Source organism: Leuciscus leuciscus, assembly GCF_965113295.1.
Source record: "Leuciscus leuciscus genome assembly, chromosome: 1".
Classification (NCBI taxonomy): Eukaryota; Metazoa; Chordata; class Actinopteri; order Cypriniformes; family Leuciscidae; genus Leuciscus; species Leuciscus leuciscus.
In genome coordinates, this window is record NC_138725.1 from 29,905,119 (window position 1) to 29,929,772 (window position 24,654).

The window sequence follows — 24,654 nt, forward strand, 5'->3', positions numbered from 1 at the left end:
ATTTTTTTTACGACCACTTTGCATACTCAAATCATGACCTCAATTTGTTTGTGTGTGCACATACCTAATGCCATACAAGTCACCAAGTTTCGTAACATTCCGATGAAGCTGTGATTTAAAAAAATTCAAAACAGATTTTTTGTAATCAAAATGTATTGGTGTTTATGTGTATAAAAGTGTGTGTGTATGTGTGTGTGTGTGTGGGTGGGTGTGTCTTTTTTGTACTCTTGATGTTGTAGAGTGTTACCCCTTTACAGCGGTGAACTTTTTTTTAGGATTGAGGCCGATTTGTAGATTGTACACACAAAAATTCGGAGAATTTTTTTGTTGTTGTTGTCAATTTCCCATTCATTTCCTATGGGTCGGTCATTTTTGACCGAAAGACCAAAATCGTCACAATTTTTTTTACGACCACTTAGCATGCTCGGATCATGACCTTATTTTTTTTTTTGTATTCACATACCTAATGCCATAAAAGTCACCAAGTTTCATAACATTCCGATGAAGCTGTGATTTTTAGAAATTCAAAACAGAAAATGTTTCGGTCAGAAATGACCGAGGACCGTCTGAGGGTTAAAGGGAATGGGAGATGAGACTACCATGGTTAAAAATTATTTATCCCAAAAAATATTAGTTTTTTTTTGCTACTCAAAACAAATTTCCTTTATCTATACTATTTTTATAATACTCAAATACTGTCCATTCTGTTGTACATTTAATCATAACAGGTCAACAGAGAATTAAACAAAAATAAATTACTGAAGTAATACTTAATTTACAAATTAATTTTATTTGCAAATTGCTCATTGTTATATTTGCACTGTAGGCAGAAGTTGTCGTTGGAAATTCTGCCCTTACAGCATCCAGTGATTTCTTTCTGATTAGTTTTCTGATTAAGCTTCCTTTTTTATTATTATTAACAAAATATAATGTTACAAATAAAACAGCATAAAAAAAAAAAAAAAACGTAACAAATTTGCACACTAGGGGGATTAATGTAGATCTACATAAAGACATTGAAACATTTGTAGATTACATTAATCCCCCTAGACTGGAGGATGGTGAACTTTGGTTGCGCCAAGAAGTAGGGCTGGGCGATATATCGCGCGATATTGTTATGCGCATCTCGTCAGTAAAGCCGGTTCCCTTGATTAGTAGTAAATCACCATCACCTGCTTTCAGATGGAGCGGTGTTAAATTAACACTCCTGGGGCTGAGAGTGTATATGAGTCCGCACTCAAGAGTGTAAAGTGTTAAAATATGAGTGTTAAATTAACACTCAAGAGTGTTAAAGTTAATGAGATAATTAAGTGATTATTTTAGTGATGATTGAGCATTATTGAAGACACCTGATGTTAACAAGCAGAATCACTGAAGGAGAAAATTACAAATTGTAAGTTACTATTATGGCGATGGGTGTTTGCTTTAGTTCGGCTCTAGACCCTTACGTGTTTACTTTAATTTTACAGTTGTTTGTCTGCTGTTATTGATTTATAACAGTTAAATGAACATATTAAAATGTGATCTGACAGTGTTGGTTATGTTTTGACATAATCATGCTGTGAACTGAAAAATGAAACTTATTGAGATAGTTTGGTGTAACTTGTTAGCAGCAGTTTTGTGATTCTTCAGCCTATGATTATCAGTACTTTACTTATAATTCAAAATATTTAATAAACATTTTTCTGATCAAGCCATTTAAAGCATACATCAATAATCAGCCTGTGAATCTCAACAATGGTGACAATAATAAAGCATGTTGCAGTGGCTGCCACCAATCACAACTCATTAATGGCTCCCATCATGCATTGCGGTATGAATAAATTATGATCTGAATTGTCTATGACGTAATTTACTTTTCCTAATTGAATATTCTGCTCGTCACCATTGTTGAGATGCATAGACTGAATCTTGACATCTGTGTGTGCCTAAAATATATATATTTTTTTTTTTTTAAACAACTTTTAAGAAATCCTTTATTATATCTAAAATTCTAGGCATTTATGCAGATTCACAGTTATGCTGTAACCAACAACATAAATCTACATCAGAAATAAGGATCTTAATGAGTTCAGTGATCAAGTTCAAATGATGATTGTCATAATATAAAAAACAAAGCTGGTGTGCACATCCCAAACACCCAGATTGGGCTCAGGTGCAGGACATAACAGGTGCAGTGATATAAACAAAAATAAAGAAGTGTGAAGTCCGCACACTGATGTTAACTGCTTCCAAATGGATTTTATTAAAAAAGGCAACGTTTCGACCCTCAGGTCTTCATCAGGCACAATATCAATGTGAAGTGAAAACAACTTTAAATAGACACAGGTGATGATCACCCTAATTGGCCTAATCGGTATAGAAAAGGTCATAAAATCCTCAAGAGGAGGAGATTATGAGAAGAAATTATTACAGAGGGAATGTTTTTGGATCTACACCTTAAATACTTTGTCACCTTTAGGGTTGAATGAGGATTTTGATATTAAGCCTTTTTTATAGTGACTTATTTGTTGACACTAATTCCCTTTTTTATTTTTATTTTTATTTTTATTTATCCCTTTAGTGAATAGACTTAATTATTTTATTATTATTATTATTTATTTATTTGTTTTTATTTTAATTTAATTGTTTTGACATTACCCCTTTAGTGAATAGACTTAATCAATTATTATTATTATTATTATTATTATTATTATTTTATTTTTTTTGACACTACCCCTTTAGTCAGTCTTTTTTTTTTTTTACATGATCTGTACTTGTCACATGATCTGTACTTGTTACATGTTTCTGTGTGTGTGTGCCCAATTAGGGTGATCACCTGTGTCTATTTAAAGTTGTTTTCACTTCACATTGATATTGTGCCTGATGAAGACCTGAGGGTCGAAACGTTGCCTTTTTTAATAAAATCCATTTGGAAGCAGTTAACATCAGTGTGCGGACTTCACACTTCTTTATTTTTGTCATAATATAACCAACACCATCATATCACTTTTTTTCTTTGTTCATCTGTCAGTTATAACTCAGATACAGCAGCCAAACAAAATCTAAAGTTAATAATATAAGGGTCAAGAGCCCAACTAAAGCAAACACTGATCACCATAACGGCGGCTTACAATTTGTGATTTTCTCCTTCAGTGATTCTGCTTGTTAACATCAGGTGTCTTCAATAATGTTCAATCATCACTCAATTAATCACTTAATTATCTCATTAACTTCAACACTCTTGAGTGTGGACTCATACACTCCCAGGAGTGTTAATTTAACACTGGAGTTTTTGCAGTGTACAAAGAGCCGTAGTTAACTGACAAGCTGAGCCATATCGCATTAATTATCGCTGGCGATACGTCCGCGATATTAATGCGATATGGCTCAGCTTGTCAGTTAACTACGGCTCTTTGTAGTAAATGCCGCTCCATCTGAAAGCAGGTGATGGCGATTTACTACTAATCACGGAACCGGCTTTACTGATGAGATGCGCATAACAATATCGTGCGATATATCGCCCAGCCCTACCAAGAAGGTCATTAAAGAGTGGAAAGGTCAGAAACTCAGGACGTGGTGTGTCTTTTAATGTCTCCTTCCCCATAGAGTTGGAAACACAGAACAAGGACTAGCCAAGGTGTTGCCCACCCTAGTGTGGAACTCATTTACATATCATAAAGTACAGTGTTAAAACAGTGCCTTTACTGTTTTACCCTTGTATTTTTTCCTTACCAAACCTCTTTTAAAATATTCAAAGGCATCATATGGCACAGATAGAGCCCAAACATGATGATAAATGATTAAGTCGTCATAAATGCATTCACTTATCTGTTAATATGTCTGTCCCGTCAATTGTTGAGTTAACAGTCAATAACCATTAACATAAAATTGTACGTAAGTTGAAGTGGATGTTTTGCAGTTCAAGGCCTTCAAACATATGTATGAATGGATTTAGATGGCCTCTCTTTTTGCTGCTGCATCCAGGAGGAATTTTTTTATGGCAGTTCTTGCCTAACCCTTAGGAACGGGTTTGGTGGTTAGAGTCAACCTGTAGACCGATGGGAAGTCCTCTCCTCGGTGGTGGTGGGTGCAGAACGTCCCCCTTCCTGCCCTGTAAGAGGTGTCTGGCAGTTGTCTTAGCATCTAATCTGATGTTGCTGATCATTTGTTGATGTTCATTCACCAAGGATCCAATCACAGTGTGGCACAGCTTCTTCCATACTGGCCATTAGAGAGGGGCCTTGCCATAAACTGGTCCCTGCAATGCCATCTTAACGGATACACAAAAAGTAAGCTTTCGATACAATTAAGCACTCTTCTTTTTCACAAGGGTGGGAAACTATAATAATAAAATCATTAATATTGTTCTTTCACAAATATCACAGAATGACACAACCTGGTTTATTTTTCAGTTTTTCAACTTCTTGTAGTAGCACTTTTATTTCTTCTCCTTTCTGGGCCTGCAGGTGTTGATAAAGTTTTTCCAGTAGTTCATGTTGTCTCTGACGATCATCCAGCATCTCTTTGAGCTCCTGAATGTGTTTCTCATTTCTCTCCCTGAAATCATTCAGTTCTTCTGCTTGTTTTCTGGCTTCATCTTCATGTTTCTTTTTTATGATTTTAATTTCCTCTAGATGTTTCTTTTTAATTTCATCTTTCTCTTTCTCTTCTCTTCCTTTTCTCTTCTTTTCCTTTTCATCTGTTATTTTTTTCTCTTCTTCTTGCTCTTGTTTCAGATCTTCAATCATTTTCTTCCATCTCCTTTTCTCTTCTTCTCGTCTCTCATCATCTGCTTGTTTTCTTCTATCCCACTCCTCTTTTCTCTCTCGTTCCAGTCGTTCATAATGTCTTTTCTTTTCCTCATATTCCCTCTCTTTGTCTTCTCTTTCTCTTCTCTGTTTCTGTCTCTCGTCCTCTATCTTCTGTCTTTCTTCTTCTCTCTCTCTTTCAAATCTCTTTCTCATTTTCTCCAGTTCTTCTTGTTTTTCTCTCAGTTGTTCCTCATGTTTCTCTTTTCTCTTTATTTCTTCTTCCTCTCGTTCTCTCATCTGTCGTTTCTTGTCATCCTCCCATTCTCTCTGCTGTCGTTTAATTTCCTCTTGACTGTCGTTTTCAGCCTCTTTTATTTTTCTTTCCCATCTCTGTCTTTCTTCCTCTTCTTCTTCATTCCTCTTTTTCTCCTCACATTTTCTCTTTTTTGTTTCTTCTTCTTCTTTCTTTTGTACCTCAGCTAAAATGCGTTCTTGTTCATTTTTCATCTTTTCTAGATCTTTTCTGTATTCCTCTTCTCTCTTTCTATCTTCTTCTTCTCTTTCTTTTTGCTGTTTTTCATATTGTGATTTTTGATTTTCAGTTTTTCTCTGCATCTCTTTTATTTTTCGATGATATTCAGCTCTTTTCTGTTCTTCCTCTTCTGATCGTTTCTGGTTTTCAGTCTCTCGTTTCTTCTGTTCTGCTTTTTCTTTCTCTTCAAACCCTTTTCTGAGTTGTTCCTCTTTTTCTCTGAATTGATTCTCCGTTTTCTTTCTCTCTTCATCTGCTCTTTGTTTCTCTTCCTCGAGTCTCTTCGTCATGATTTTCATGTCCATCTCATATTTGGCTTGTAATTCTTCTCTCTGACTCTGAATTTCTCTCTCTCTCTCTTTCATTATTTCCTCCATTCTCTTTTTAATGGACATCTCTGCCTCCTCAAACATGCTGTTAGTGAAGTATCGACCATTATTACTATTTTTCACTTCTTCTATCATGTTCAACAGTTTAATCACTTGAGTTTTGTCTTGTTTTTCTCTGTTATTGAAAGCCAGGAATCTGTTTCCACAATCTCTGATCAGTTTCTTTAGTTCTGCATTGTTTCCTCTCTTCACATAATCCTCTATAGATTCACCCTCAAGATCGTCTCCTCTAGTGAACAGAACGATGCTGAACTGAGCAGATTTTGGGCCAAAGATCTTCTTTATCAGATCTACAGTGTCTGCTTCCACCTGGATGAATCTTCCCAGACTCAACACAATGACAAACACATGAGGTCCAGGTAATGAAAGTGAAATGCATTTCATTATTTCTTCCACTGCTAGGTCATTTGACAGTGTCGTGTCAAAGAGTCCTGGAGTATCAACAACAGCTACTGATCGACCTTCAACTTTACCAACTCCCTTCGTACAAACGGTCGTCACTGAATCCATGCTTGATTGACTTACAAACTCGTTTCTTCCCAGAATAGTGTTTCCCGTTGCACTCTTTCCATTTCCTGTCTTCCCGATCAGCACAATCCTCAAGCACTTCAGATAATCCGAACATTCAGCACCTGAAATGTATGTATTGTATTAATGTCATTCAGGTCTATTTTTGGTGTTTTTCATTCCATGTATTATTTAAAAAAAAACACAGAAAAAATTTTACTGATGGTCTTTGTCATCACTGGGAGAGAATAACGTAAAATAAGATTTGTGTGTTTTTTTTAACCCTTTAAGCAACCAATGGAAACTGGATCTCGAGTGTGGTCGTAGGGACGATGTGTCTAGACCAGTCGGACACTGTTTTACAGCTTGAGCGTGCTTGGATTGGTTTGATCGATCAGACTGACATGTCTAGATCTACCATGCACAAAAGAATAGAAGCCACAGCTGAAACAGTGGAAGATCATCACTAGTCCACTCTTTGTAATTATAAATACATTTTCTCTTCTTTGTAATTATAAATTAATTTATTGTGGTATGCAAGTAGTTTTTATGTTCAGTAAAACAATTATAACTTCCAATTATAACTTACAGAGAGCATTATTTTAAAGGGGTGGTATAATGCCCTTTTCACAAGATGTAAAATAAATCTTTGATATCCCCAGAGTGTGTGTGTGAAGTTTTAGCTCAAAATACCCCACAGATATGTTTATATAGCATGTTAAAGTTAAAGCAAAAACACACCGTTTTGTGTCTGTCCCTTTAAATGCAAATGAGCTGTTGCTCCCGGCACAGAGGGCAGAGTTTCAAGAGCTCGAGTGTATTAGCAGCTCCGATTACCTCACGCAGACATACACTAAAATGACAGAGACTGTTCTGCCTTTTATGTTTAAACGGAGTCAGACAAAGATGGAGATACTCAAGAAGAATGTAGAATGCAACAGGACGTCTCTGAATGGTTAGTTGATTAATTTAAGTTGTGATGTGGAGTTAATCTTCAATTAGCATATTCTGTCATGATAATCTATACATAACTCATATAGGAACTGTTGTGAGATGCACACAGAGTGACTTTCTATTGCATGTAAAAAGATGGATGCTAAAGTTTGAGCTGACTTACAAATGTACTCGACTACAACAACTCTTCCTCTTCTCAACATGGACTGCGTGTTCCGGGGGAGGGGTTTATGTAAATTTTAGGGTTGGTGATGTCATTAACCTGTGAGGAATGTTGTGTAGTCCCTAACAGCCGTTTGTTGTAGTCCTTAAAAAAACGATTTCTTTAAAGGACAATTCCAGTGAAAAATGAACCTAGGGGTAATTAACACATGGTTACCGAGTCGATCGTTCCCTGAGATGCGTTTTCATGATAATCGAATATAAAGAGTTTTATCTCTAAAAACAGATTAGCTCATAACACTAGTATATGGGGCACAGAGTAAGTAAAAGTAAATCGCTAGTTAATACCACTATCAAGGCTCAAAATAGCCTCACACTAACACGGTAACATAATGAGGGTCCCTACATGCAAACCGAAGCATTGAGAACTTTGTAAGTGTACAGACAGTTTAATAAGAAGATACTTTATAAAGACAGTACATTACGCGTTTACATGCAGGAGCCATCTTGGAAAACAGTCTTGGAAACACGGCGTTCGTGGCTCGATTAGTCGAGACTGACTTCCAATTTCCAAGGCTATTTTGAGCCTTGTTAGTGGTATTAATCAGCGATTTACTTTTACTTACTCTGTGCCCCATATACAAGTGTTATGAGCTAATCTGTTTTTAGAGATAAAACTCTTTATATTCGATTATCATGAAAACGCATCCCAGGGAACGATCGACTCGGTAACCATGTGTTAATTACCCATAGGTTCATTTTTTTTCACTGGAATTGTCCTTTAAAAGAAAATATCTCCCTTTGCTTTGAACAGTGGTGGACAGTAACGAAGTAAATGTAATTCGTTACTGTACTTAAGTAGCTTTTTTGCGTATCTGTACTTTACTGAAGTATTTAAATTTGGGAAGACTTTTACTTTAACTCCACTACATTTCAAAGTCAAATATCTTACTTTTTACTCTACTACATTTTCAAAATCAGTCGTTCCTTTTTATTTATGAGTGGATAAAAACTTAACTGGTCAAACGAGCCACCAATCACAGTAGCCTACAACGTGCGCGCTTTGTTTTGAACTTGCCTTGGTGGTATCTACTAAGCGCGAACCGTTAAAAATGAGAGTTGCGACCAGACAGTATGAGGTTGCGACACACACGGCTTGTTCGACTTGAACCGGCGCTGCACAGACCGATCAGTTTATGACATCAAAGTATAGAGCGAAATCGCGAGAGCGATTGAAGAGCATACAGAGCCGTCTACTCTCTAATCGCTCTAGCGGTATTTTAATGTCATTCACCGACTGGTCTGTGCAGTGTGCAACGCCAGTTCAAGTCGAACAAGCCTACTGTGATCTCACCGCCACGCGGTCACGTGATTCGTGTAGCTCTCAATAGTTCCAAACAAATCGCGTTGCCAATGATTTTAAGCGGGGCAGAGAGCAGCAGCTATTATTGCAGCAATTATCGGTAAATATTGACGCATAATGAACATTGCTTATTACCTTGACACTAAAATTACTTGCATATAATAGCATTTTCTTTCTGGGGAGTAGCAGAAACACTGCATTAATACGTTTTGGTGTTTAATTTGGGAGGGAAATTGGCTGCTCCCATAACGTAGAATATATATGTGTGTGTGTGTGTGTGTGTGTGTGTGTATATATTTATTTAATGGCATTGTGCAGGTTTATGTGAATGTATCATAACATTAGGATGTTTATAATTATGACCATAGACGCTCGTGAAAAATATATACAGTAAATACTGTAAATGTATTATACCTTATGTAAACAGTCCCCTTCCGTCCAAAATTAAACACACAAAAAATATTCAATTCAATAAAAAATTAATAAATAAATAAATAAATAAATAAATAAATAAATATATATATAATATTTTTTTTTAATTTTTTTTTTTTTTATTGAATTGAATATTTTTTGTTTGTTTAATTTTGGACGGAAGGGGACTGTATATATATATATATAGACTAATTCATGTCATTTTATTAATAGATTGATGTGCCAGGAGTGACATTAGAGTCTTCACGTAGACTGAGTTAAGCAAGAGTCTTGTGACAAAAATTATAATAGTACATTATAGCCATAAAAAAATCATAGTACTTGGATACTTAAGTACATTTGAAGGCAAATACTTTTGTACTTTTACTCAAGTGAATGTTTAAAGGCAGCACTTCTACTTTTACTTGAGTAATATTTTACCTTGAGTATCTTTACTTTAAGTACATGGTATGTGTACTTCGTCCACCACTGGATTTGAACTATGAGTGTTGTAACTATGCAGATGTTGTTTATGCTCAAACAGCAACATTACGCACTAACTAAAGTTAGAAAAATGAAATCATAATCAACCACCCCTTTAAGATTTTGAGTACGACTGAAAAATGTCTTTACCTGCAGAATTAAACTTAAAGGGTTAGTTCACCCAAAAATTTAAATTCTGACAGTAATTACTCACCCTCATGTTGTTCCAACCCCGTAAGATTTTCGTTCATCTTCGGAACACAAATGAAGATATTTTTTATTAAATCTGAGAGCTGTCTCACTCCTCCATAGGCTTCTAGGCAATCTCATCTTGCTGGCCCAGAAAAGTTAGTAAAGACAATGTTTAAAATAGCCCAAGTGACTACAGTGGATCAACCTTGAGTTTATCAAGCGACGAGAATACTTTTTGAGTGCAAAAAAATAAAAAAAATAAAAAAAATGACTTTATTCAACTATTCATTTTCTTCCACGTGGGCAAGGAGAGCACCATGACGCATGCGTGAGAACTGAAAAGATGATGTCCTGACATAGCCTGAAGTAAAAAAAAGTATAAGACATAAACAAGTAAAGTCATATAATTAAATTACTGTATTGCAACTTTAACAACCACCACATGCTCCCCATGCCGCTTCCACTTATACCTTGTTGTTTTGTAAAAACAAGTTGGGCACAGCTGTTGATTTCAGAAATCGTCATGTCTTTTGTTGACCTGGTTTGAAGTCAGGTGAAAAATGTTCACTGCACAACTTCATTTGCTTGACGAATTGAAGCGGTAAATTAACATCCCACTGCCAAAGCTTCAGTCGCTCACGATCATTTGATGGGAAAGTGTGAAATGTAAGACATTCATTTTGCGGCATTGGTAAGGCACTTTTATGTTTTCTCGTTGGTTTCTCACGTTTCAGACATCTTGGAAATGCAAACACTTTAGAACCATTGTAAACTCTACATCGAGACCTAAAGCACAATCAAAGAGCCACGATGCATGCGCGAGAACTAAGAAGAGTTCTTAGTCAGAGAACCAAACGGAAAAAAATTAATAGTTAAATAAAGTTAATAGCTAATCTACTAAAATATTAGCAATAGTATGCCATACAGAAGCACTTGCTGTTTGACATATAAAAAAAAATATTTGCTCTCAAATCAAGCTGGATGCACCACTTGTCACCACTTGTCACCATAATGGTAACTATAAAGCCAACATTAACAGAAATTCTTCTAAATTAGCATAACAAAACATTAATCACTACTAAATCTCACACTTAACATTAATCTTACACACACAAAAAACATTATATTACACTTAATTTTAGCATTTACTCTCCCTTTCGAGTGCCATCGGCAAAGCATGCTGGGAAATAGACATCCCAGCCGTTTCAGTTAAACTTAAGTTTGTCTAAATTAAAATAGTTTCATAAAACTCAAAACAATGAAACAGTTCAGTTTATTTAAAATATATCAGTTCTGTGAACTTGAAAGAAAAAGAAAGTGCTAAATACTCATAAAAGTTAATTTGACTGAACCAATTAGTTTAATTTAAGTTTGTCCTACTCAAACCAATTAATTATTATGAGCGTCAGGGTTTACAGTGCTTATGGTCAGTAGAATATCTGTTTGGGAACCAACAAATAAAGTTTTAGCAGACAAGTCTACTAATAGTCTAATGAGAGTTAGTTGACTTGTAGTTGCAAAGTTACTTATAGTTAGTTGAAACTCTAAAGTGGACTATCGAAATAAAGTGTTACAGAAATCATCTAGCAGCCTATGAAGTAGTGAGACAGCTCTCAGATTTCATAAAAAATATCTTAATTTGTGTTCTGAAGATGAACGAAAGTCTTACGGGGTTGGAACAACATGAGGGTGAGTAATTACATGTGTTTTGCTAACTCATTTGACCAATTCATGGAACTGACTCAAAATAATGATTAATTCATGTGAATCTATGAAACATGTGAATCTAATTCTGATTCTACATTAACAACAGTATTACAGGGCACACAATATGATTGCAGGAATATTGTAAAGGAAAAGTTTGTACATTCTTATAAAGATGCATAAGCTAATATTAAAACAAACAAAACATGCACTAACCTTCTAACTGAATCTTCTGCTGTAACTCTTTATTTTCATTCTCCATTCTCTTCAGTTCTTCTTTATATTTCTCCTCTGTTTCACGTCTGACTCTGTTCTCTTGAGCTTTCACATACATCTGAAGTGAATATGGTTCAGGCTTCATGTTCTCTATATAATCCAGAAGATCTGGGATCTGTCTTGAGTTTACAGGTTCCTTTAACCCCATCACTCTGTACCGACCTCCACAGAGACTGATTAACCACTGAGAATCTGTGCTGGATTTTACAAAGTCTGTCACGGGTCTGTCAACACTGAGCTCTGATGTGAAAAGTACCATGAAGTGCTCTCTGGAGTAAAATATATTCTGGATCTTCTCTATTTCTGCTTTGTCATCTTTGTTAAGTGGACCAACAGGAACTATGAGGAGGAAAACATGAACTCCAGGATCACACAGAGACACACAGCGGAGAGTCTGATGCTTCACTTCCTCCTCTGAGAGCTGGTTGAGAGCTGGAAACTCCACCAGACTGATCACACGTCCATGTATCTTCTCTTTCTTCACACACACTTCACTGCTCGCTCTCTGATGTGAAGGTTTTATCGGTTTCCCGCGTAACATTTTTGACAAAGAGACTTTAAGTGTTGTATCTCTTCCACACAGCACCAGATTCAGCTTCTGTTTTCCAGAGACATTGAGTGAAACTGAAAAACATATCAAGAAACTCAAGCTTTGGTATTGTACACAGGGTAGGAAATTAATGGGGGCTTGGGGCAAACATGTTTTATATATGTTATATGTTAACACATTTTAAATAAATAAAAATGCCCCCCAAATTGAAGTTAAAGGGGGAGAAAAAAAATCCCCTTTCGCAACTAGTGAAATGTGAAAATGAATGAAAAGTGTCAGCTGTGGCATTACATTTAGATCTGCTCACATTGCATACAATTTCTTTTTACGATTTTTTTTTTTTTTTTTTACAGCATGGAGCCTTGTGACAAATCAAAAACTTTTCTGTTGAGCTTTTGATTGCAGTGGTGCAGTTGCCCTGCTGTACACTCTCAGAAAAAAAGGTGCAAAGCTGTCACTGGGACAGTACCCTAAGGTACAAAAGTGAAAAGGTACATCTTTGTACCTTACCCAGATGACAAGCAACCATCAAAACAATGTTAAATCAATGTTAATAAAGGGCTGTGCGATATAGTTTTATACTAATATAAATATAATATACCATTATACTAATGTTTCATATAGTTGGTATCGATAATTATTGGCATTTTTTATAACCTTTTTTTTTTTTAAAGACAAGTAGAAAAGTTTTAAATTAAAACACTGTTTTATTTATCCACATTATTAAGGCAAACAACAAAATTATATTAGTTTTATCAGGCAAAAACAAAATAAAATGTAAACAAAAATATCTTATTTATGTCTTCTATTAAGATAGAAAAAGTGTTAAAGAAACTTTTGAACTTAAATAAAATGCTACAAAATGTGAGCAAAGTAAAAGTGTAAACGTAGATCAATCAAGGCAAACTTTGAGATAGATCAAGATATGTAATAAGTTCACTGCCGTGCAAAGGCAAAAGACCGTAACTTCGTTTTTGGTCGAAAACGAGTTATTTATATTTTTGGCACATTCAAGACTTCCTTTATCATGTGGATGAGTATCTTGAATCAATTCCGTCGTTTTTTTCGAGAAAATAATGAGTTGTTTTAACGGTAACTTCCAAAAGCCCATGAGAAACAAAGGCAGAACACCGTAACATCAGTTACCGCTCTTTGGCTTTGTTTTGGAACGCTCAAATTGAGTTACGGTGCTCTGCCTTTGTTTAGCCGCGCGTCAATATGAAGTTACTGTTCTATCAAATAATGCTACCTACCAGATTGTACGGTTATCATCCTTTGTTTTAATGTCCATTAAAATTAAAATGACGGTGTAGCCTGTGTACTTTGTACAGCTGCCATCAGTCCCTGTAACTTCTGATGTCCTCAGAGCTTTGTCCTGCATAAACGCGGTCAAAGCATTTAGTATGGTCTGAAACCGCTCCATCGACAAACGTGCGATAGCAGATGAATACAACCAAGAACTAAAGCCCCGCCTCACCCAGTTCAGGTAGCGGACCTAGTTGAAACACTCATGCATCTAGCTGGCAGAGTGCCAAAACTTCGCCGGCGACTTCAGCCCCGCCCTAAACACGGTCGAGCCAACGCTGGACTAATATATCTATGGAGGTATTTTGTCATGTCAAATGTATTAATAATGCCATCAGAATGCAACCAAAGCACAGGATAGCAATAGATGGCTATAAATAATTGTAAATCATACAAAATAAATGCCATGATCACTAGATTTTATACAGGTGTTACTATAATGATTTTGTTAATGGTGATCAGCAACCAAATATTGATAATGTGGAAGTTACTGCCTTTTGCCTTGGCATGACTTCTCACTTTTTGCAGACAATACAAAGGCAGAGTACAGTAACTTAAAAATAGTGGTCAAAAGTCAAGTTTGAGCTCAAGATTTTTTTATGTATATAATTGTCATTACTAAAACATCTATTTGCCAGATTTCCAGTGTCCTACCTATAATTAATTTGGCGGGACAACTAAAAATCTTTAAAGTCATTTTTCTCAGTTCCACACTCTAGCGACTTAAGGTCTTTTGCCTTTGTAGGGCAGAGTAGGTGTAATGGTTCACAAAATTCAAGGTTCGGTTTGATATGACACAGTGGTGTCACAGTTCGGTGCAGCAAAAAGAAAGAAATGGCAGATAAATTTCATTGATTAAAAAAATAAATAAAAATAATTTATATATATATATATATATATATATATATATATATATATATATATATATATATATATATATGTACAATTTGATCATCAAAAAATCAGTTATTTTCTGTAAAATTAGGATATTTTTTTTACAATGCAAAGAAGGAAAATACCCCCATTTGTAAAACTAAAAGTTTCAAAGTTTTGTAGGAAAACTCACACTTATTTAACAATTATTTTTCTTTTATATATGTATATATATATATATATATATATATATATATATATATATATATATATATATATATATATATATATATATATATATTTAAAAGAAAAATATTTTTTTAAATAAGTGTCACAGTTAAAAAAAAGTCACAGTTAGAGTTACTACATTATCTGTAATCTGTTATCATTATATGATCTGTAAACTTGAAGCCTATAATAGTTCATTCATTCACAATGTTTCTCGTGGTTCCCACGTCAGCGATGTTTGATCCATTAATAATGGAGAAATTTGAATGCTTAGATCTCGTAGTGATGTTATTACTTCAGTGGCGAATTCAAATGCTTTCTTTACTGGATCTCTCAGCGCTGTGTAGTAACAGTGTCACTTGATCAAGATCGGCTCGCGCTACACTGACACTGATGGTCCAAACTGATAAACGGTTCGTGAAGCACAATATAATGAGTAGCGCAGATTTCATTCTGCTTTCATTATGTTTGCCATTTGATCTTGGGCAACATTGTGTTGGTCGCACCACCTTTAACCCTCAATCATCACTTAATTAATCACTGAATTATCCAATTATTATCAAATGATCATGCTGGGAACTAGAAATTCTCTATAACTCATTGAGTTTGAGTTATGTTTCAGTCATTGTGCACATAACTTTCAGTAATATTTGAATGTAATTAACTCAATTTTATTTAGTACATATAGCTGTTAGGTTTTACAGTCCAATTGCAAGGGCTCGGAGTTCATTAAAAGTTTGTAATTTCAGTGGTTTTACTCAATAAAGTGAAGTTTCAGCTATATAAAGTATTTGAATGCAGTGTAAAGTTTATTTGTGTATTAAGAAATATCCTTGTTTTAGTGGACTCAATTTAAATAAGTTCAGAGTACTCATATAACTTTTTTTTTTTTTTTTTTATAAACGTAATTTAATTGAGGTAATCGGTGTCCTCAAATGAAATAAGTTAGCTTAACTTGTTGGGTTTTACAGTGCATATGAGCTAGGACTGTTCCCAGCCAGCACAGCCATGTGGGGCCCAAATGGGTTTGACCTGGGCTATCTAACTGGGGCCCAGCCAGTTTTGCACCTGGTTTCCATGTAGGCCCCACATGGGTTTGCCCAGATGAAATGAACACTGCTTAGTGTGCACACTACAGGCTGTTTAATGTAACACTTAATCAGTGTTGGAGGTAATGAGATAATTAAGTGATTGAATAATGATTGTGCATTATTGATGAACACCTGCTGTTAACAAGCAGAATCACTGAAGGAAAGAGAAACACAAGAACTACTTCCAGCCACAACCTAGGATGAAATCAACTGAAGATAGAATACATCAAATCTCTCAAGATCTGATTAAACAACTCCACAAACAGCATTACCAGCTTCACTTATTAGTAACCAGACTGACTTTATTTCTGTCAGACGTCTTCAGACATTCTTATTGAGAATTAACAGAATATAACAAAAAATCTGTTAGCTGGGACAGTTAAAACACAATGAAACAGCCAAAACAGAACATAACTGACTATAACTGTAACACTATCATTATTTCTGTGTTACAAACATTCAGGGCCGGCGCGTGCACTTCTGCCGCTCTAGGCGAAAAACATTTGTGCCGCCCCTAGGGCTGGTCCGAATACCATTTTTTGAGCTTCGAAGCTGCGGTAGTAATGAACATCGAATATTCAAAGCTTCGAGAGGGTGCTGAACATATTCTCCTCTCTAATAAAGGCAGGAATCTCTATGTGTCTATGTCCGTTTGCATTTTGATTATTTCGAGAACCGTTCATCCAATCGACTTCACAAGGGAGTGCAGTGTAGCATTTGGTGGTGCAATATAGATGGACACGCGAGACACGACACGTTCAGAATTAATAAACTTTTAGTAAACTACAGAACACCGCGAGCGGGAAGCGGCGCGCCTCAAGCGGGCAGGGCTTATATACTTGACGCACGCTGCACTAGCAATATAAAACGCACACACACATGTCTGTTAAATTAAGCAATACTTTAAGGTAGTCTATATTTTTCTGACTAAGGGACCGTTCGGTATTTATGGAAGGGGCCACCGGAGGAAAATAGGGGAGGGTCTATATAAAATAGGGGAGGGATTACTAAAACAAAATATATTCTTCTATAAATTACACTGTGCAAACCAAAAGATATATACCCACCGGATGAATAAAGATCGGCCTCCACAGAACATAAAATATTATTTTTATTTTATTTTTCGTGTTCGCATTTATGTGAAAAAAACAAAAAACAAAAAAACAATGTTACGGGCGTGACAGTTCTCCATTACGGACATGACTGCTCTGAAAGCGACTTTAAAAATTTCACAGAGACCTCAAACAGAACGCACAAAGCCTTTCTTTAAGGTGAATTTCGTTTTTTTATTAATTGTATCTTAATTTTAATCAATGTTTCATCTGGATTTAATAAATAAGAAGTAAATATAGTAGAAAATAGATAATCACGGAGGCGCGGGCGAGTGAACTGGACTCTTGTCTCATAAATGAACCGAAACTCAGCGTAAGGTAGGCTATGCTACTTGCCTCACAGACCTGAGAAATATATAGAAAGCTTGAAATGTCTACTTTTAAACAGAACAATTAAAAAAACAGACTGCTTTCTGCTTATGAAATGTGCATTTCTCTCTGGCGCGTTCTGAGAAGATCGCGACGCATCGTCAACTTCATCTTTGCAGTCGACACAGAAAACACTTGTTTATTAATAAACAATTAAAATGTTTCCTTGCTATATTTGACATATTAATAATCATTACTTTTGCTGGTTCTTTGTGACAGCTTTTAGATGCTTTATTGGCAGCGCCACCCACATGTTCACCATCAGCACCGAAAACATGATTTTTTTCAAATCTAAAATCAAAAATCGTGATACGAACCGAATCGTAGGTTTGGTCTATCGTTACAGCCCTAGTAAGATGAGAAAGCAAGAGTTTATGGTTTAAAAAAACAAAAAACAAAAAAACAATGGCTATCTGAACATCTTTGCCAAGCGCAAACCAGTACAGAAGTCAATATCAAATCAAGTCAAATCAATAAATAATCGGGGTGGGTCATGCCTTTTTTCAGAAACATTTTGGAGGGTCATAGAAAAATGTATTGCTGGCGAAGGGAGGGTCATGTCTTTTTTGACAACAGATCTCAAAACTCCTCCGGTGGCCCCTTAAATAAAAAACGAACAGTCCCTAACAAATTACTGACACAGTAAAGGGTAGATTTAAATTAAGAAAAACAAAATTTCAATAAAGAAAAACAAAATTTCAATAAAGAAAAAAACTAAATGTAAAATTTAAAAAGAAAAAACGAAATTTAAATAAAGAAAAAAAAACATTTAAATAAAGAAAAAAATAAATTTAAAATTTAAATAAAGGTAAAACAAAATTTAAATAAAGAAAAACGAAATTTACATAAAGAAAAACGAAATTAAGTTAAATTAAAATCGAGATTAATTTAGATTGATAATAATGGGTAAAAAGGCTAATAGCCTATATTTTGTTTCTATTGTTATATTTTCCACAATGTCAAAGCAACGCAGCTTAACCCAAAACACAAGCTCAGGCATGCACTTCTGTCCATACAAACTCCGCTGTTCTGCGCTCTAGCCAGAGAACACTCCCGTTGCTGGAACACTTTAGGCCAAGAGGAAGCAAATATATACATATACTATATGCGTAGGTGGATGTGATCGGGGATTTTGGCTGTGTAACATTTAAAGCCACTTAAATTAACGAAATGACTCAAATAAAGATTTGTTCATTTTTATGAACGAGATCGAACAAGAGAGTCAGTAAAATTATCCGAACTTCCCATCACTCAGTCATGAGTCATGACTCGTGAGAGCAGGGGGCGGGGCGGGGCGGGGCGGGGCGGGGCGGGGCGGGGCGGCGCAGGGCGGCGCAGCGGCAGCTCAGCAAATCATATAGCCTATTTTGTGAATTGTTCATTCCCGATTGGTACACATTTTGCCGCCCTTACAAAAGTGCCGGTCTAGGCAATTGCCTAGTTCGCCTATATGGACGCGCCGGCCCTGCAAACATTCATATTATCACAGAAGTATTGGGATAAGTTTATAGTTCGGATGTAAACAATGATGTTTACGGTAGCGATCAAAATAGAGTAAATCACCTTTTGTAAAAAAAATTATGCTTCAAATAAATTATTGTATTTTTTACATTATGCATTTTTAAAACATTTTAAATTCACTGCAGCAATTAACAATTTGTCAGAACCTCTAGTAATTATGTTTTTTTTTTTTTTTTTTTTTTTGTCTTTTCAGAATCGTGGGAGAATTGTGATCCGTGTTTAAAAAAAAAAAAATTTCATTCTCAATTCATACAGAATTGTGTAGCTCTAATATTAATATATATTTCAATAAAATCATCTGAATTGTCTACTTACAGTTGGGGCGAATTCCCTCTGGACTGTGATCTCTTATATCTACTGTAAAAAAAAAGCTCAATGTAAACAACCATTAAGTTGTTAAATGCTTAAACTCGCATAAATGCTTAACTTGCAATTTTAATGGAAGAGCTGCAATAATTTTCTTTTTGATGACACTGTCAACAAACATGACATTCAGACAGATCTAGACAGATTTAGCAACTTTGATGTCTGGTCACTGATAAACTCAACTCAAGGTGCCTTTGTTGCTTTATTGATTGATTGACTCATAGACAAAGACCAATTACAGCTCAATTTAGAGATGCTTTAGAGATAGCTCTAATATTTACATAAGTTTATTTTCTGAATTCTTTAATTTAGTTATACATTCTCATAAATTGTCCTTTATCAATTTAAAGTCATAAGATGAAAAGGGTTTAAACTGATGTTGTCAAAAACACTGTCTAGAGTGTATAAACTACAGTAAGGCATCATATCACATTATCAAAATGAATGATTAATAATGCAGAAATCAAAATGAGACATTTTGTTAGTATGCCATGTCTGTACGTGGGGAAAATAATATTATGAGCAAAAAAGTAAACAAGTATACTACTGAACATTGAAAATGACCTGATAGTTAACTTGAATATTAAACTCTCAACAAATTGTGTTTAAAAACTTGAAATAAAATTTTACTTCATAAACAGTCATGCAAGTTAAATTCTGAAAACTTACAAAATAAATTTGATACCTTTAGTTCTCTCTTTCTGTCTTTCTTTGGGTTTTCCATCATCTTTGTGATAAGAATGCTCCTCATATTCTTCGTCTGATCTGAATGGATGATCAGATCTGCTTTGCTCTTCATTCACCGATGTTCCTATAACATCTTCATATATATCACATGTGAGAAATTCTTCCTTGTTTTCCTTGAGTATCTTATCAACATTCTTGAAAATTTCAGATCGCCATTCTGGTTTTGTTTCATCAAGCTGCAGATGTCCTCCTCCACACTCCTTTATTAGCTCATAAATAGCAGTATCCTTTTTCATAAAACTTGTGTGTGTGTCAGTCGTGAGAACTAAAGTCCGTTTAATCGCTTCTTCACTGAATTTTTTCAGCACATAATTGACTCTTCTCATGTCCCCCTCAGTGAAGTCTTCATACTGCAGTACGAGTATGAAGGCATGAAGTCCTGGAGCAGACAGATCCACACACTCTCTCACCGTCTGTGTGATCTGATGATCTGAGATGTTTGGATCCAGCAGATGAAGAGTGTTAATGACAGTGATGTGTCTGTTTTTCACCATCCCACTGATTGGGATCACATTGTGTTGCTTTAAAGCTGTAAGCACTTCATTCTCACGCATATCTATTCCCAGGATTAAGTTTCTGACTCGAATACTTTCTGATACATTCTTCCCCAAAAAAACAATCCTCAGGGCACACACTGAAACACACAAAACACATCATATGAAGATAAAAACACTGAAAAATCAGACTTTCAGACTTCATAAGTTCAGACTTCATATTCACAGCAAAAACTCCAGTGTTAAATTAACACTCCTGGGAGTGTATATGAGTCCACACTCAAGAGTGTAAAGTGTTAAAATATGAGTTTTAAATTAACACTCAAGAGTGTTAAAGTTAATGAGATAATTAAGTGATTAATTTAGTGATGATTGAGCATTATTGAAGACACCTGATGTTAACAAGCAGAATCACTGAAGGAGAAAATCTCAAATTGTAAGCCACCATTATGGTGATGGGTGTTTGCTTTAGTTGGGCTCTTGACCCTTATATGTTTACTTTAGATTTTGCTTGTCTGCTTTTATTGATTTATACCAGTCAGATGAACAAAGAAAAAATGTAATCTGATGGTGTTGGTTATGTTTTGACATAGTCATGTTGTGATCCGTAAAATGAAACTTATTGAGATATTTGATTTAACTTGTTAATTACAGCATGCTCTGTGATTCTACAGCATATGATTTTCAGATAATCCAAAATATTTAACCCTCTGGGGTCTAAGGTGTTTTTGGGGCCCTTGGGATGTTCTGACATGCCCTGACATTTGTGCTTTTTTCAGTTATTTATAAACATGATAATGGCAAAGGTGTAAATTCACTCTATATAACACAAACAGGGCTACCATAATATGTAAGCATCATGTATGTAGATGTTTGTATTTTTAAGAGAATAATGTTTATGCGTGGTTATTGAAAAAAATAAAAATGAAAGTTGCTGAAATAAGACCACAAAACTCATACTAAATATGTGTCCACAAGACTTTTGACTAATGGATGTTGTCGCTTCGAGTTCTGGCTTCAAAATTATGTAAAAATAGTCTTGCTTTATCGTTCACGTAAAAAAATACATTGATTTAAATTGTGTAAAACAGGTTTTTCTTGGAAAGCCAATATGCCAATTTCAACAATATTTCAAGTGTACTCTTTCTTTGTAAAAAAAAAAAGATTATAGGCCTACATTTTATCATATGTATTCATTAGTTTGAATATAACCAACATTGGAACAGCTAACATCTTAGTTGATGACTTTATTTTTTGACAAAAATAGTATTATATATATATATATATATATATATATATATATATATATATATATATATATATATATATATATAAAACAGAAATATATGAGCAGAAATTGCTAAACAAAAGCTTATTTGATGTGGCAGTATATTCTACAGTAAAAACTGTACCCAAATCTAGTCAACAAAATGTTGTCTTTCATATTTCGCCTGACTGTAACGTTGTTTTTATGAAATATTAGGGCATATACATGTTAATTTGCAGTTTAATACGTCGCTTATACAAATAGCCTACATTTTATTTCAACATATTTCAGTCGATTTTTACTCATCTCAGTATAGCAATACAGTTTGCTAAAAGCAGATAATTCATTCACACACAATGAATGAAACGCGAGTGTGCGAGCTGTGGTAAACAGCGCATCTCTGCCGTTCATTCATTCACACAGAAATGCGATTCACTTGAGAAGGAAAAAAAACGTACTACAGTATTCCTCAGCTCAGTCGGATCCTTGCTCCTCGAAATACCCGCACTTCTGAGGTACATTTTCCATTATTATTCCTCACAGCGCTGCGAGACGATGTAAACAAGTAGGCTACAATGATCTGATTAAACTTGTGTTTTCTCGAGCTGATATGGGGGCGTTCACAGGTTTGCGTGGATTGCCTCAGTCATTTGCGTTTGAATAGCGCGCGCTCTCCGTGGGCGGAGTCACATTCAAAATAATTAGATGAGATGAGAACGACTGACATCTCGCTCTTTTCTTACAGATTACATGAACTGAGAATATTTGTTTTTTATATAAATTACTTCATTTAAAAGAAGAGAATTCGCTGAGTTATTGTTCATTTTCGGACGCGTTTCAGAATGGACTTCACTGACAGAGAGAAGGCAGAACTCGCTTCGTGTTTATTTTTCTTTATTTGGCAAAAAGCAAAACACTTTGTTTTTATTGTGAGTATACACAAAAATAATACACACTTAACAGGAGAGATTGATGTATGAAACTTGTTTGTAAGATCAAAGTCAACAGAGTATTTGGACTCTCGTTTGAACTGATAAAAAAAAAAAAAAAAACGAGCAAATCACGCCGGCGTGATTGCCGACCTCAGAGGGTTAACACTAGAAGTGCCAGAATTCCATAACTACTAGAACTGCCGCGAGCTGTCATTTTGACCGCTAGATTCCAAACTCTATATCTTTAATGATACATACCCAATTGAGAGATTAATGCATTTATTGTATTAGGATATATTTTAAAAACAAAACAACACCAAACTGTACATTTAAACAAGTTTAATTATACATTTATAAATAATATCTGTAGATGTCCTGAACAAAATAACGGAGTAGCCTATGTTTTCATGTTTCCACTGTTCGATCGCGCCCGCCGACACACACACACACACACACACACACACACACACACACACACACCATATTACAGCATTGCAGTCTTGACATTGCAGCCTGTTCATTATAGCCATAATAAAATAGTCAACCTAACATATAAAAATTCCACTGCTCTGTTTATATAGTCAGTATAGCCTCGTACAATTCGTACCATTTTGCACGTGTGAAGAGGATGATTTTTTCCGTCGATACTGGAACGTGAGTGAAGTACAAAGCCTATAATAAAGTAGTTTAGTTTAAAATAGTTTACCATCCAAATACATCGCAAATGTTGAAACATTTTGATTCTAATTAGAGAATTACGTACGTGAGCCTAACGCCGCTTACTTTCACTTTCGCTTATAAAGTATTTCATTTTGGCTTGTTTATAGTTATTTTTTCATTCTTGTTCTGTTCTGAATATCATTACATTTAAATTATTTGTTGTTGAATATGTTTTGTGTATTTTTACCACATTTTATTGATGTGTATATTGGTATAGCCTATAATAATACCGCGAAATTCAGTGCGGTCAATATGACCGTCTATGGCCGAAATAGGTAAATATGTTCATTAGTTTTTTTGCCTTATGTGCAATTTATATGAAAAACATTTTAAATGAAAATACATACACTTTTAGGAAAAGTCAGGTACCGGCAGGATTTTATTTATTTTTTCAACAAAGTTATTGCAGATATAAAATTCAAAACGGTCAAAATGACCGCCATGGCACTTCTAGTGTTAATTCACTGTAAAACGTACTCGGTTACTAACGTAACCTCGGTTCTCTCTAGAAGAGGGAACGAGTACTGCGTTTTTGTAAAAACGCTACGGGAAAGGTTCTCTTTTCACGAAATACTGAAGCAAAAAATTATCCTTAATTTTCATAAATGTAAAACGCGTTGCGGCAGTGCTAGCTATGGCGAGACGGCTCGCTCGCTCATTGGCTGCTCTGCAGCAACTGCATAAGCCTATCGAGCGAGGCCTGAGGTGACGTCAGGCCAATGAGGACGCTCCGCGCCCTCCTAGCCATTTCCCGCCGAAACGGGTGTGGCTAACCTCTATATAAGGAGCTCGAGAAGGCTGATTCACTTGATTTTCATCGCCGAAGCGAACCAGAGTGAACCGTACGCACGGCAGAGAACGCAGTACTCGTTCCCTCTTCTAGAGAGAACCGAGGTTACGTTAGTAACCGAGTACGTTCTCTTACGAGAGTCCTCTCGTACTGCGTTTTTGTAAAAACGCTACGGGAACCCCTTGTAAAACGCCGTGCGTGCTGGGATAAAGACACCGATCACTGGAAGCTAACCAGGTGTACAGTGCATAATCACCAGATAGACTCACAAAGAGCCTGGGATTAAGGGAGGGGACCTTAATTCCCTATACTGTAACGTCCGCAGACGTAAAACATGACCTCACAGAGAGAGTCTAGAGACAAGAGGGGATTCCTCTGTCCTTATATGGTTGCGTCAGCAGACGCGAATATGACATCACATAGACAGGGTGGGGGAACCTGAACTAAATGTGGGAAATGTGGGTCTTACACAGTTCTGCCCATAAGACAGTCGGCAGCGCGTTGCGCATGCGATTTCAGTGTTCTAGTTAGACAGCTGAATCGGCTACACCGATAGTAGCTTAGCCTGCAAGGCGGGAACCTC

The 24,654-nt window shown here is 35.6% G+C and overlaps 1 protein-coding gene across 1 annotated transcript in view; it reads right to left on the reverse strand.

Annotated features, from left to right (window-relative positions):
- Positions 1–327: 327 nt before the first annotated feature.
- The window catches only part of LOC309498162 (GTPase IMAP family member 8-like), a 53,308-nt gene continuing 28,981 nt past the window's right edge, over positions 328–24,654 (reverse strand). The window contains exons 2-5 of the mRNA XM_082168706.1: positions 19,807–20,502; positions 19,071–19,112; positions 11,647–12,330; positions 328–6,286 (exon numbers count right to left, since the gene is read on the reverse strand). Of these exons, the coding sequence (XP_082024832.1) occupies positions 4,362–6,286; positions 11,647–12,330; positions 19,071–19,112; positions 19,807–20,502 (3,347 nt within the window). The 3' untranslated portion in view covers positions 328–4,361. The remainder of the gene's footprint in view (positions 6,287–11,646; positions 12,331–19,070; positions 19,113–19,806; positions 20,503–24,654) is intronic.